This window comes from Pristiophorus japonicus, chromosome 4 (assembly GCF_044704955.1).
Source record: "Pristiophorus japonicus isolate sPriJap1 chromosome 4, sPriJap1.hap1, whole genome shotgun sequence".
In the NCBI taxonomy this organism is placed as follows: Eukaryota; Metazoa; Chordata; class Chondrichthyes; family Pristiophoridae; genus Pristiophorus; species Pristiophorus japonicus.
In genome coordinates, this window is record NC_091980.1 from 210,026,663 (window position 1) to 210,039,735 (window position 13,073).

The 13,073-nt window shown below is 44.3% G+C and overlaps 1 protein-coding gene across 4 annotated transcripts in view; it reads left to right on the forward strand.

Moving 5' to 3' along the window:
* ap4s1 (adaptor related protein complex 4 subunit sigma 1) overlaps positions 1–13,073 on the forward strand; it is a 35,355-nt gene that overhangs the window by 6,504 nt on the left and 15,778 nt on the right. For 3 of the 4 annotated variants that reach the window (XM_070879026.1, XM_070879029.1, XM_070879027.1), the window contains exon 4: positions 7,704–7,772. The exons of the other annotated variant lie outside the window; for it this stretch is intronic. In XM_070879026.1, the coding sequence (XP_070735127.1) occupies positions 7,704–7,772 (69 nt within the window). The remainder of the gene's footprint in view (positions 1–7,703; positions 7,773–13,073) is intronic. 4 annotated transcript variants of the gene reach the window in all.

Below are 13,073 nucleotides of genomic sequence, written 5' to 3' on the forward strand. Positions count from 1 at the left end.
TGGGCTTCGACTACTTGAGTTTTAAAAAAAAAGAATGAACTAATGCACTTAGTTGATACAGGATAGCAGTGTCACACATACGCAGTCCACTCACAGTGAAGCTGGTAATGAGCTAAATTTACACTAAATTGTGCTGGTGCATTTTGTGTTGAATGCCATCATCATCGTAGGCAGTCTCTCGAAATAGACTTGCTTCCACTTTAAAAGTGAGTTCGTGGGTGACGGTACAGTCCAATATGGGAATTACAGTCTCTGTCACAGGTGGGACAGACAGTTGTTGAAGGAAAGGGTGGGTTGTGAGTCTGGTTTGCCGCACCTTCTGCTGCCTGCGCTTGTTTTCGGAATGCTCTCGGCGACAAGGCTCAAGGTTCTCAGCGTCCTCCCAGATGCTCTTTCTCCACTTGGGGCGGTCTTGGGCTAGGGATTCCCAGGTGCCGGTGGGGATGTTGCACTTTATCACGGAGGCTTTGAGGATGTCCTTGAAAAGTTTCCTCTGCCCACCTGGGGCTTGCTTGCCGTGTAGGAGTTCCGAATATAGCGTTTGTTTTGGGAATCTCGTGTCGGGCATGCAGACGATGTGGCCCACCCAATGGAGCTGGTCGTGTGTGGTCCGTGCTTCTGTAACTAGTGGTTAGGAGGGCTGATACATTGGCTTGGAGTGATTGGTCTTCTGATTCATTCTTTTCTTTCCCCATCATTATAACGTTTTCAGTATAAGGGGTGTCGTAGTTATGTGAGGCGGACTGGTTGGGCTGGGTGCTCTTTGCCTTTCCGTCATTGATCATAGGTCTATATGTAAGCTTTAGGGTTGCTGACCAAGGGCCATGCGGTTCTTTGTCAGCCGGCGCAGACACGTTGGGCTGCAATGGCCTCCTTCTGCGCTGTAAATTGCTATGTTTCTATTGTGGGTTTGGCTGAGGTTGCGAGCTCACTGTGTGGGACAGCAGCAGGAAAACCTGTATCCTTTCAGTCTGACTTGCCATGCTGCTATTTATTGCATTAAAACTCCAGAACTGTCTGAAGAGAGCAATAAATGATTACTAAGATTAATATATACCAAAGGCAGTAAGTCATGGTAATATTGCTGTGGTTTCACAAGGAAGTAATACTCCATTGTGAATGGCATTACCTAGCCAGAAATTTATTCCAATATTATGAAGTACTTTTGAAATGTAGTCACTGTTGTAATGTAAAAATAAATATATAATGTATTGAGATACATCTGTTTGGGAACTCAGTAGTGCATAAAGTCAATAAAAGCATCTGATTTCTGCACCAATTTTCCAATACACTGCTGTGGAATGACAGCTGCCATTTCACATAGCTTTGCAGACCTGCTCATATCAGGAGAGAGGTATCATTTATATTTAGAATTCATTTTTTTATTGGACTGATGCACATGGTTTTTGGATATTTAACCATTCTAATCAATGACTGTGAGGTGTTACGTGGAGTTAGTGGTCAAAGTAATATGAATAATGGAGTACTGACACCATCTGAACTGACTTTCCATGATGCAGCCTACTCCTCCGCTATTGAAGAAAGGTAAATGTCTTTTGACACTGTCAGCAATTGTGGCCAGCTTTCCAATACAGGCTAACCTTACTTTGAGCCTGATGTTTTACTTTTGGTTTGATGCTTTTCTCTCTCTCTCTCCTACTGGTTCTGTCAGTAGAAAACTTCAGTCACATTGACTCTGCAGCTCTTCTCAGTGACAGTCTTTCAATTTATTATTTTTGGATCTGACAATGAGGAGCCATTTTTTTTTAACGAGATGGTTCAATCCCACTCACGCTACTGTTAAAGATTATGCCGCTCCATTGTACTCGGCACTGAGTCTGCCCTTTATTGTGTTATGTTGGCAGATGTCTTTATTCCCATTTACTCATTGCCCACAACATACAGCGACCCCAGCAGAAAACATTTTGGCTTTTGTGCAGAATGTACTGTTACATAAATATGCAGCAAGTGTGTACCAAATGACAACAAAATTATGTAGGCCTGGAGTTTCGTCCTTCCTCATTTTGCCGATGTCAAGTTACACCCAAGCATCATCCCAATCTCATTAGAATACGCCCCCAAATTAAAATGGGTATAAATCAGTGTGAACAATCAGGGCCCAAGGAAACACCAAACCCACCCCAGTATATTTTGCCTTTGAGTCTTAAAACTCATTTAACCATCATTCATGCACATCAGGCACAGCACCTACAATCGGGGAAACTTCATTATCATTTATATTTTGCCATAAAAATGCATAAAAAGGAACAGAAAATACAGAGGTCTCCGTTAGGTTTGAATGCTCTAAATTGCAATTCTTTAAGACCAGAGAAATGACACTTTTTTTCCTGCTGTGCTTAAAAGTCAAGACAGAATGTTGAGAGGCCCTCGAACGAGTGCTATTGAAGAATACTCGCACTTGAGTCGGGTGTCTGACCAATATTGTGGGCAGAAATTCATTCGGATGGAAGGTTTGATGGATGGCCATAAAAGATAGAGCAGATTTGAGTGTATTGTAGTTATGCATGTAACTCTCACCCAAAATTCTACATCTTTTAAGCCACGTAATTGATTATGTGTGTATCTGGGCACAAACTCCAGGTAGTGAAATTTTACATTCTTGAGGTGTCATTTTAATAATAGAAGATGTAACCGTCTAAAACCAATTAATGTCTTTCATATATAAGCTGTTGTCAATCTGTTATAGACACAGTAAGGTAGACAAGGATTTATAATACTGAGAACTTTCAGACCTTAGTGGTACTTTATAAAACAAAGTAAACAACAGAGCAGATATAAAAGTTAGTGACTAACCCTGTTCTGTCATTGAATATTCTCATAAAATGCAAATGACAATATTATATTGTATAAGGCAGTGATTTCATAGAACAGTAGCAATTTCAGCATATCATCAGAGGCAGTCCCTCAGAATCGAGGAAGACTTGCTTCCACTTTTACCATGAGTTCTTAGGTGGCTGAACAGTCCAATACAAGAACCACAGTCTCTGTCACAGGTGGAACAAACAGTCGTCGAGGGAAGGGGTAGGTGGGACTGGTTTGCCGCACGCTCTTTCCGCTGCCTGCACTTGATTTCTGCATGCTCTCGATGACAAGATTCGAGGTGCTCAGCGCCCTCCCGGATGCACTTCCTCCATTTAGGGCGGTCTTTGGCCAGGGACTCCCTGATGTCAGTGGGGATGTTGCACTTTATCAGGGAGGCTTTGAGGGCGTCCTTGTAACGTTTCCGCTGCCCTCCTTTGGCTCGTTTGCCATGAAAGAGATCAGAGTGGAGCGCTTTGCTTTGGGAGTCTCGTGTCTGGCATGCGAACTATGTGGCCTGCCCAGTGGAGCTGATCAAATGTGGTTAGTGCTTCAACGCTGGGGATGTTGGCCTCGACGAGGACGCTAACGTTGGTGCGTCTGTCCTCCCAGGGGATTTGTAGGATCTTGTGGAGACATCGTTGGTGGTATTTCTCCAGCGACTTGAGGTGTCTACTGTACATGGTCCATGTTTCTGAGCCATACAGAAGGGCGGGTATTACTACAGACCTGTAGACCATGAGCTTGGTGGCAGTTTTGAGGGACTGATCTTCAAACACATTTTTTTTTTCCTCAAGCGGCCGCAGGCTGCACACGAGGCAGTGTTGGATCTCCTTGTCAATGCCTGCTCTTGTTGATGGGAGGCTCCCGAGATAAGGGAAATGGTCCACGTTATCCAGGGCCGCACCGTGTACTTGATGACTGGGAGGCAGTGCTGTGTGGCGAGGACAGGCTGGTGGAGGACCTTTGTCTTACTGATGTTTAGCGTAAGGCCCATGCTTTCGTACGCCTCAGTAAATACGTCAACTATGTCCTGGAGTTCAGCCTCAGTATGTGCACAGACACAGGCGTCGTCCACGCACTGTAACTCGACGATCGAGGTTGGGGTGGTCTTGGATCTGGCCTGGAGACTGCGACGGTTGAACATGTTCCTACTGGTTCTGTAGTTTAGTTCCACTCCAGCGGGGAGCTTGTTGACTGTGAGGAGGAACATGGCAGCGAGGAAGATTGAGAAGAGGGTTGGGGCGATGACGCAGCCCTGCTTGACCCTGGTCCGGATGTGGATTGGGTCTGTGATGGATCTGTTCAGCCTGGTGTGTCTCTACCAGCGTTAGCACCACATTGGAGTTATTTATTCCATTCACATTTCCCAGCTTGTTCTATGTATCCTTCAACATTTTTCATTTTTCAAGTGTTTATTTAAGTCTCTCTTAGGTACTGTAATTGACTCAACTTCCATATCCACTTGCAGTAATTAATTCCATATTCTAACCTCCCCTTTCAGCTGTGGCTCGGTGGGTAGCACACTCTCCTCCGAGTCAGCAGGTTGTGGGTTCAAGTCCTAATCCAGGGACTTGAGCTCATAAATCTAGGCTGACACTCCAGTGCAATGCTGAGGGAGTGCTGCACTGTCGGAGGTGCTGTATTTCGGATGAGACATTAAACCGCTGCCCTGAATGCCCTCTCAGGTTGACGTAAAAAATTCCATGGCACTATTTCAAAGAAGAGCAGGGGAATTATCCCCGGTGTCCTGGCCAATATTTATCTCTCAATCAACATAACAAAAACAGTTTATCTGGTCATTATCATATTGCTATTTGTGGGAGCTTGCTGTACACAAATTGGCTGCTGTGTTGCCCACATTACAACAGTTACTACACTCCAGAAGTACTTCATTGGCTGTAAAGTGCTTTGAGACGTCCAGATGCTATATAAATGCAAATCTTTCATTATTATTTTAGTGCTAATCCTAAATTTATTCCTCTTTGGTACAGATTCACTGACCAGTGGAAATAATCTTTCACTATTAACCATCCTAAATTCCGGTCAAAAAATTGAATGCTTCAGTTAAGGAGAGACTGGATCGACAGGGCCTGTATTCACTGGAGTTTAGAAGGATGAGAGGGGATCTCATAGAAACATATAAAATTCTGATGGGATTGGAGAAGTTAGATGCAGGAAGAATGTTCCTGATGTTTGGGAGGTCCAGAACCAGGGGACACAGCCTAAGGATAAGGGGTAAGCCATTTAGGACTGGGGTGAGGAAAAACTTCTTCACTCAGAGTTGTTAACCTGTGGAACTGCCTACCGCAGAGAGTTGTTGATGCCAGTTCGTTGGATATATTCAAGAGGGAGTTAGATATGGCCCTTACGGCTAAAGGGATCAAGGGGTAGGGAGAGAAAGCAAGAAAGGGGTACTGAGGTGAATGATCAGCCATGATCTTATTGAATGGTGGTGCAGGCTCGAAGGGCCGAATGGCCTACTCCTGCACCTATTTTCTATGTAAACTCCTCCTCAACCTTATCTGTTCTAATTAATTCAGTTCTAATTTTTCCACGTCTCTCATCATATTTATACCTGCTCTTCCCTGGTATTTTGCTATTAAATCAATATTGTACCTGTTCCATGGCTACAATATATTTTCTATAATGAGATGTCCAAAACTCAACAAGTGATCCAACTGCGGCCTAACCAATGTCTTGTACAGATTCATCTCGCCTCCTTTCTTTGTATTCAGTGCCCTATCCGTCAAACCCAGAATCCCATCTGCCCTTTTCATGGCTTTTTTCAGCTTCAATTCTAATTTTAAAGACCCGTGTAACTGTGTATCTCTATTCCAAACACACCACTGATGGTTTTCCCATTTAGATTGAATTTCCATTCTTTTTTTCCAAAATATATTACTTCACATTTGTCTTTGTTGAAGTGCATTTACTACATAATCTGCACAATCCCCTTCGACACAGCAAGCGAGCCTCAGGTGGGCAGAGGAAACGCTTCAAGGACACCCTCAAAGCCTCCTTGACAAAGTGCAACATCCCTGGCCCAAGACCGCCCAAAGTGGAGGAAGAGCATATCCGGGAGGGCGCTGAGTACCTCGAGTCTCGTTGCCGAGAAGCAGAAACCAAGCATAGACAGCGGAAGGAACATGTGTCAATCTAGGCTGCCCGATCATCTGTGACAGAGACTGTTGGTCCCGCATTGGACTCTCCAGTCACCTGTGAACTCACTTTGAGTGGAAGCAAGTTATCCTCCACTCCGAGGGACTACCTATGATGATGATGATGATGACAATCACCTAAACTATCTCCTCCATGAGTCTATTTCCCCCTGCAGTTTCCCTTACAATTTGCCATGCTCCTTACATTTTTGTTATCCGTAAATTTTGGTATAAATGCCCCTATTCCCATATCCAAACCTTTCATCCAGAGAACACGAGTTCAAATCCTACCTTGGCCGTTTGAGAATTTAAATTCAGTTCTTAAAAAAAAAATCTGGAAGTAAAAAGCTGGTATCAGTAAAAATGACCATGAAACTGTCAGATTGTCGTAAAAACCTAACTGGTTCACTAATGTCCTTTTAAGGAAGGAAATCTCTCCTCACTGGTTCTGGCCTATACTGGTTCGCAATTTTGGTGTCATTTAATCCTGAAATGAGCTTTCAACCACAAATCCGCAGCATAACTAAGACCGCCTATTTCCACCTCTGTAACATTGCCCGTCTCCGCCTTTTCCTCAGCTCATCCGTTGCTGAAGCCCTCATCTTTGCCTCTGTTACCTCTGGACTTGACTATTCCAACGCAATCCTGGCTAGCCTCCCACATTCTACCCTACGTAAAATAGAGGTAATCCAAAACTCGGCTGCCCGTGTCCTAACTTGCAGCAAGTCCCACTCACCCATCACCCCTGTGCTCACTGACCTACATTGTCTCCTGGTTAAGCAACGCCTTGATTTCAAAATTCTCATCCTTGTTTTCAAATCCCTCCACGGTCTCGCCTCTCCCTAGATCTGTAATCTCCTAAATGCGCCCCCCCCGCCGGAGATGTCTGCGCTCTTCTAATTCTGCCTAAGTATCCCTGATTATAATCACTCAATCACTGGTGGCCGTGCCTTCTGTTGTCTAAGCACTAAGCTCTGGAATTCCCTCCCTAAACCTCATCACCTCTCTATCTCCCTTTCCTCCTTCAAGACACTCCTTAAAACCTACTTCTTTGACCAAGCTTTTGGTCACCTATCCTAATTTCTCCTTACGTGGCTCAGTGTCAATTTTTTAATCTTATAATACTCCTTTGAAGCGCCTTTGGACGTTTCAACGTGTTAAAGGCGCTATATAAATACAAGTTGTTATATGTGACTACAATCCCACACCAACGTGGATGACTGCCCTCTGAAGTGGCCTAACATTTCATTCAGCTGTATCAAAATCATTACAAAAAATAACAAGAACTGAATTGTGGGAGCACCTTCACCACACCAACTTCAGAGGTTCAAGAAGGCCCATTGCCACCTTCTTTAGGCAAGTAGTGGTGGGCAATAAATGCCAGCCTTGCCAGCGACGCCCAGATCCCGAGAATGAATTAAAAAAATTATAGAAAACAAAAGTCATCCCAATACAGATCCCTAGGGCACACCGCTAGGTCATCAATGCAAGCAACATTCATTTACTCATACTCTCTGCTTTTTATTCTTCAGCCATTCCTTTATCTATGAGATCATGAGGTTCCATCCTAGTTCCTCACATTCATGTGCAAGAATCCTTTTTCAGTCTTACCAACTATGTCCATTCCACATGAACTGCAATCACCCACTGCTCACCCAGATTATTGATGATATTGAAATACAGATAATGCAGACAAGTAACTATTCTATTTTTAATTTTCAGAATGAACTGGCAGTGTATGAACTTATACATAATTTTGTCGAGGTTTTGGATAAATACTTCAGTAGAGTGGTGAGTTAATAAACAGCATTAATAATTAGCCGACAGAAATATCATTTACACAGTTAGTTACCCCATGATGGTGTGGTGGCACATCTCACTGGGCCATAAAGGATCTTGAAAATGGCACAAATCAGGCCACAGCACTGAACTTGAGTCAAGTATGTAACCAAGTAGCCTCAAAAATGTAAATGAACGACAAAATAATATATAATCGTGGAAATATTGGTATCCGTTTCGCAATATACGTTTTATTCTTACTCAATTTTAGGAAGGCAGACTTTCAGAGAATGAATTAATGGAGCTCGACTAGAATAGATTGTTAGAAGGACAAAGCTTTGAGCAAAAGTGGCACAGAAAGTCAATTTAAATCACTGGATAAGAAATTCAATAGGAATAAGGGGAAATCCTTGTGGTCAGCATGGGGGATAATGGAAAAAAATAAGGGCAGAAAAGAGGTTGTTACTCAAACATAGATCTTCACATCAATGGTAAACTGACTGATCATTTCCGAGTTCAACAGGTGGAAACAGACAAGATTAGGATTTTAGGAAAATATTAAACAGCTGGGAAATGGCAGGTATCCCGAACAATGTATTTGTATCGGTATTGACAGGAAATTGTGTTGACACTTTCCTGGAACTAATGAGGAGGACATTTGAAGAATGTTAGTAATTACAATAAGGAATTGAAGGAAATGTTAAAGACACCGAAAGACGATAAGGCCTTGGGTCTGAATGGCCAGCATACAAGAGCACTCATACTAACAGGAACCTATAAGGAATCATCAGAATCAGAAGTTTACATAATATTACATAGCACAGAAACAGGCTATTTGGCCCAACCAGTCCATGCCGGCGTTTATGCTCCACTCGAGCCTCCTTCCGTCTTTCCTCATTTAAATCTATCAGCATAACCCTCTATTCCCTTCTCCCTCATACTTATCTAGCCTCCCCTTAAATGCATCTATACTATTCACTTCAACCACATCCTTTGGTAGCAAGTTCCACATTCTCACCATTTTCTGGATAAGAACTTTCTTCTGAATTCCCTATTTGAGTTCTTGGTGACTATCTTATATTGATGGCCTCTAGTTTTGCTCTTCCCCACAAGTGAAAACACACTGTGTCTATATCAAAAACTTTCATAATTTTAAAGACCTCTATTAAGTCACCCCTCAGGCTTCTCTTTTCAAGAGAATAGAGACCCAGCTTGATCATCCTTTCCTGATGGGTATAACCTCACAGTTCCAGTATCATCCTTGTAAGTCTTTTTTGCACCTTCTCCAGTGCCTCTATATCCTTTTTATAATATGGCGACCAGAATTTTACACAGTATTCCAAGTGTGGTCTAACCAAGGTTCGATACAAGTTTAGCATAACTTAATTACTTTTCAGTTCTATCCCTCTAGAAATAAACCCTAGTGCCTGGTTTGCTTTTTTTTAATATAACCTTGTTAACCTGCGTCACTTTTAGTGATTTGTGTATTTTTACTCCCAGATCCCTTTTTCCTTTTACCCCATTTAGATTCTTTTCCAAGTAATATGTGACCACCTTATTTTCCTTAAAATGTAATATCTCATATTTATCTGTGTTGAAATTAATTTCCTAATTATATACCCATTCTGCAAGTTTAATGATGTTGTCTTATAGTTTGTTGCAGTCCTCCTCAGTATTGACTATTCCTAGCCCCCCTCCCGCCCCAAATTTGGTGTCATCCGCAAATTTACAAATTGTGTTTTTGATTCCAAATTCTAAATCGTTAATATAAATTGTGAACAGTGATCCCAGCACTGATCCTTGTGGCACCCCACTTTCCACTTTCTGCCACTCTGTACCAAAAGATTGGCATGAAGGAAACATAACACACATATTTTTTTTTAATTGTAAAAGGGAATTGTGTGGGGAGAGAATCGTGCTTGACAAACGTGTTAGAATTCTTTGAAGAGGTATCAGTGCACATGGATAAAAGGAACTCTGAAGATTGTTTATCTAAAATGCAGCAAGATTTGTGCTCCAGTATCACATAGCAGGCTGGTCCATAAAGTAGAAAAGCACAGAATAGATGGACAGTTATTGAAGTGGATTGACAGCTGGCTACATCAAAGGCGACCAATAGTGGTTGTACACAGAGCTGGATCATAGTGGTGGGAAATGACTACTGGGCTGCTCCAAGGCTCAGTGCTGGGACTGACATAAATGATAGAGATAAAACTGACAACATTTGCTGATGACGCGCAGTGTAGTCGGGGGACACCAAGTGAAACGAGCAGGATGATCCGACACACCGGGATTGAGATAAATTTAGAAATTAAGCTGAGAAATGGCAAATGAAATTCCATGCTGACCAGTTCAAGTTGATGAAACCATCACATTGAACAGAGATTTAAAAAAATTCAGTGTCAGGATACAGCACAGGAAAGGGATTTGGGGTATCGGTGAACAGATCATTGAAACTGATACACTCATAATAAAAGATGAAACTGAGTACTGTGAACAATGAGCAAGTGTGACCTTAGCTGCTTTAATAAGACTCCAGAGTGCAGGTACCTCGTGGGTGGCCTGCTTATATACAGTGCTCCCAAGATGCTGGAATCCCTTGGGACTCCCACAGGTAGGCCCTCTGGTGGTGGTGATATATAGGTTGCAAGGGGTTAAATACATAACATCACTCCCCTGTGAGATTAATAGTACACTTATTTACAAGGTGAGACGATCTGGGGCTTTTTGCTGCCTTGTCAATCGTCTCGGTACAAATGTGGGTGTGGGTGAGTTGGTTAGTTCTTTGCTGGGCTGCTGGGGATGGTGAGTTCGGCTTTGTGGTCAACCACGATGTCGGTTGCCACTTGTGTGTGTGTTGGAGGGTCCAAGTTGGTGGTGTCCTCTTCTGGTTGTTCGTAGCTGTTGGTGAACCGCAACTTGATTTGGACCAAATGTTTTCTGCACATTAGTCCATTGGCCAATTTGACCTGAAACACCCTACTCGCCTCTTTGGCTATGACCGTGCCAGCGAGCCATTTTGGGACCATGTACATAATTGAGCGCAAACGCAGGATCATTAACCTCCATATCACGTGACAAATTTGCGCAGTCATGGTACACACTTTGTTGATGCCGCCTGCCCTCCACGTGATCATGGAGATCAGGCTGGACAAGAGAGAGCCTTGTTTTGAGCGCCCTTTTCATGAGCAGCTCAGCTGGGGGAACCCCAGTGAGTGGGATCTGGTGCAGTGGCTGAGCAGCACTCGGGATAGTCGGGTCTGCAGGGAGCCTTCCGACACGCATTTCAAGCTTTGCTTGATGGTCTGAACTGCCCGTTCTGCCTGGCCGTTGGATGCGGGCTTGAACGGGGCAGATGTGATGTGCTTGATCCCATTGCGGGTCATGAATTCCTTGAATTCAGCACGGTGAAACACGACCAATTGTCGCTGACTAGGACATCAGGCAGGCCGTGCGTGGCAAACATGGCCCGTAGGCTTTCAATGGTGGCCGTGGACGTGCTTGCAGACATTATTGCACATTCAATCCATTTTGAGTAAGCATCCACAACAACCAAGAACACTTTGCCTAGAAATGGGCCCACATAGTCCAAGTGGGTCCTCGACCACGGTTTTGAGGGCCACGACCACAAACATAGCGGTGCCTCTCTGGTGCATTGCACAGCTGAGAGCAAGTGTTGCACTGGCGCACGCATGACTCTAAATCTGAGTCGATGCCGGGCCACCACACGTGGGATCTGGCTATGGCTTTCATCGTGACAATGCCTGGGTGGATGCTGTGCAGTTCACAAATGAACGTATTTCTGCCTGCCTTGGGCAATACCATGCAATTACCCCACAATAGACAATCCGCCTGCAGGGACATTTCGTCTTTGCGCCTGTGGAACGGCTTAATCGCCTCCTGCATCTCTGCTGGGACTCTGGACCAGCTCCCATGGAGGACACAGTTTTTTTTAACCAAGGACAGTAAAGGATCCTGGCTGGTCCAGGTCCTGATCTGGCAGGCCGTAACAGGTGACTTTTCGTTTTCGAATGCATCCATTGCCATGAGCAAGTCCGCAGGCTGTGCCATTTCCACCCCGTTGGTGGGCAATGGTAGCCGACTGAGAGCATCAGCGCAGTTCTCTGTGCCCGGTCTGTGGCGGATTATATAGTTGTATGCCGACAGCGTGAGCGTCCATCTTTGGATGCGGGCAGAGGCATTGGTGTTAATCCCTTTGCTCTCAGAGAACAGCGATATGAGCGGCTTGTGGTGAGTTTCAAGCTCAAACTTGAGGCCAAACAAGTACTGGTGCATTTTTTTTACCCCGTAAACACACGCCAGAGCCTCTCTTTCAATAATGCTGCAGGTCCTTTCGACCTTGGACAAACTCCTGGACGCATAAGTGACCGGTTGCAAAATCCCCGATTCATTAGTTTATTGTAACAGACACCCGACCCCGTATGACATATAAACATCGAAAATAGGTGCAGGAGTAGGCCATTTGGCCCTTCGAGCCTGCACCGCCATTCAATAAGATCATGGCTGATCATTCCCTCAGTACCCCTTTCCTGCTTTCTCTCCATACCCCTTGATCCCCTCAGCCGTAAGGGCCATATCTAACTCCCTCTTGAATATATCCAATGACGACGCAGCGCAAGCTAGCACTAATCGATTACAAAGGTTATACAGGACAAAAAGTTTGTTTGAATGCAACAGATTTCTGGCTTTCTCAAAGGCAGCCTCTTGTGAATTTCCCCATACCTAGTCGTCTCCCTTGCACAGTATCACATGTAAGGGTTCTAGCAGGGTGCTTAACCCAGATAGGAAATTACCAAAATAGTAAAGGAGTCCCAGGAACAACCGCAGCTCCATCACGTTCTGTGGTCTCGGCGTGTTCTTGATGGCCTCTGTCTTGGTGTCGGTGGGTCTGATGCCATCTGCTGCAATTATTCTTCCCAAGAACTCTACCTCCGGCGCCAGGAGCGTTTCAACCTGAGTCCCACACGATCCAACCGACTAAGAACTTCTTCCAGATTCTTCAAGTGCTCAATGGTGTCCCGACCTGTAACCAGTATGTCGTCCTGGAAAACCACAGTGCAAGGAACCAACTATAGCAGGCTCTCCATGTTCCGTTGGAAGATTGCTGCGGCCAACCAAATCCCAAATGGGCATCTGTTATAGAGCTGGACCAGCTCAACAGACCTTTGTGCGTGTTGATGCAGATGAGGCCTTTCGAAGACTCCTCCAGCTCCTGCGTCATGTAGGCCGAGATCAGGTTCAATTTGGTGAACATCTTCCCACCCCCAGCAGGGTCACACATAGCTCGTCTGC